The following is a 2,021-nucleotide window of genomic DNA, read 5'->3' on the forward strand; positions in this document are numbered from 1 at the left end:
AGAGAGCAGCTGAGGACTCTAGATTCATGGAAAGAGACGGACTAAAAGCCAGTGGCCAGGAGGCAGATTTGCAGAATATGCCCTTTGGAGTTATAAATTATTATATATGCCTGAATGGTTTTATGTGAATAGAGAGAAATACTGTTAACTGATGGTACATGGAGGGGATTATAATCATTGTAATGAAACAAGGTGTATGATTTGTTGAATGTAAAACTTATGATCTGCCCTGTAAACTTTCACACAATCCACAATAAAAACCTTAAAAAAAGAAATTAAGAGAACTTCAATAAACATTAATAGAGAGATGTAAAAGATCTAACAGATCAGGCAGTTGAATAAAATAAACGGAGTAAACAGAGCCTGCTGACATCTTTCCTAGAACTTAGAAAGATGCTGTCATAGCTCAGAAAAATCACAGAAACTGGCCAGTAGGAGGATATATGCACTGGGCTGCTAAATGCAAGGTAAATGATTCACATTCCCCAGCGGCTTCTTGGAAACCCTATACAGGGTAGCAGCTATGAATCACCACAGACTTGACAACAACAATAAACCATATTGCTAATTCTTGAGGGTCAATCACTAACTCAAATTAAAACATAAGTCGGTTTGAAACACAAGGTTGGTGCTTCAAGCTCATCAGCTGCTCCTCAGAAACCCTATACAGGGTTGCTATGCGTCAAACTGACTTGGGGGCACTAAACAACAATGTGTGTCTGTGTGTGTGTGTGAGATACAGAGTCACTATGAGTCAGAACTGACTGACAGCACTTAGCAACAACAGAGAAATTAAGGTGAAAATGTTACTACATACTTGAACCTAAAGTAATAATAAAACTTCAAGAATTTAAAACTTCTCCCAAATAAATTTTATTTCCTTCACTACTGCAAAAGAAAATAAGTTGTCATACCCAATGTCCATAAGAGGTGGTTTATCTCGCCCCCTCTTATAACAGAGGAAAAGTTCTGGACTTTTCAGACTTCCATAGTTCAAGTTTGCTTGAAGAGCTGATGGAGTGGCTTCAACACAGGTGTATCCTTCAGGAACTACCTCCCCAACTGTTGTGTTAATAACAGCAATGTCTGTAATTGGAGCTTTAGGTCCAGTCGATTTAGTATCTAAACGATTAATTTCTTGATCCAAAAGAGTAGATGTGTCAGTGAGACCTGCCACAACAAAGTAGTCTGTCACTCTTGGCCCTTTGTCTTCTAGCATGGCTGCCATTATATTTCCTAGAGGAAAAAGAAGACAACAATTAAGTAAAATGCATGTATCCTGACTCACCAAAATTAAAATATCCTGAGTTAATAGTAATCAACTAGTGATCCACATTTTCCAGGAAGATTTATAATCCAATGACCATCATTACATAAAAGTTGGCTTGCGCCTAATGCGCCTAATATTGCCATCTTTACAGCATCGATTTGTCTGTAATGCAAAAATGTTCCTTTCATTTACCTAAGACTCTGTTAAGGAGTCCTGGTTGTTCTAAGAGTTAAACACTTGGCTGCCAACTGCAAGGTCAGTGGTTCAAACCCTTTCATTGCTTTGAGGGAAAAAGATGAATCTGTCTGCTCCTATACGCAGTAAGTCTTGGAAACCCTAAGGAGCAGTTCCACTCTACCCTACAGATCACTATCGGTCAGAACTGGCTCGTTAGCAGTGGATGTCAGTCTCCATTTAGGAATGCTCAAATTATCAGAGAGGAGCTATCTTGCTTTGCTATGAACAACATGCCCAAAAAATATTTTTTTGAAAAACATTCTCTTTTTTTGGGTGCTGGGAAGGGGGCAATATACAAGAAGGGAGAGGCGAATGGAAGAACAAAACAGATGGGAGAACAATTAGACAGGTCTCAATGGGCTAGTGGGACAGAGGTAAAGAATGATGTATGCACAACCTTGGAACTACAGGGCTCTGGGATACAGAGATTGAGACATGGTTGGAATGGGGAAAAGGGGGGAATAATGTTAAGATGCTTGGCTGTCTTTTGAATCTTGGTTTTCCTTGCATTATA

At 39.2% G+C, this 2,021-nt stretch overlaps 1 protein-coding gene across 1 annotated transcript in view; it reads right to left on the reverse strand.

The window, feature by feature from the left end:
* Positions 1-1,219, reverse strand: part of DENND4C (DENN/MADD domain containing 4C) — a 105,286-nt gene extending 104,067 nt beyond the window's left edge. Inside the window, exon 1 of the mRNA XM_006864471.1 lies at positions 915-1,219. Coding sequence (XP_006864533.1) covers positions 915-1,219 — 305 coding nt within the window. The remainder of the gene's footprint in view (positions 1-914) is intronic.
* Positions 1,220-2,021: the final 802 nt, after the last annotated feature.

Source organism: Chrysochloris asiatica, unplaced genomic scaffold (assembly GCF_000296735.1).
Source record: "Chrysochloris asiatica unplaced genomic scaffold, ChrAsi1.0 scaffold00065, whole genome shotgun sequence".
Classification (NCBI taxonomy): domain Eukaryota; kingdom Metazoa; phylum Chordata; class Mammalia; order Afrosoricida; family Chrysochloridae; genus Chrysochloris; species Chrysochloris asiatica.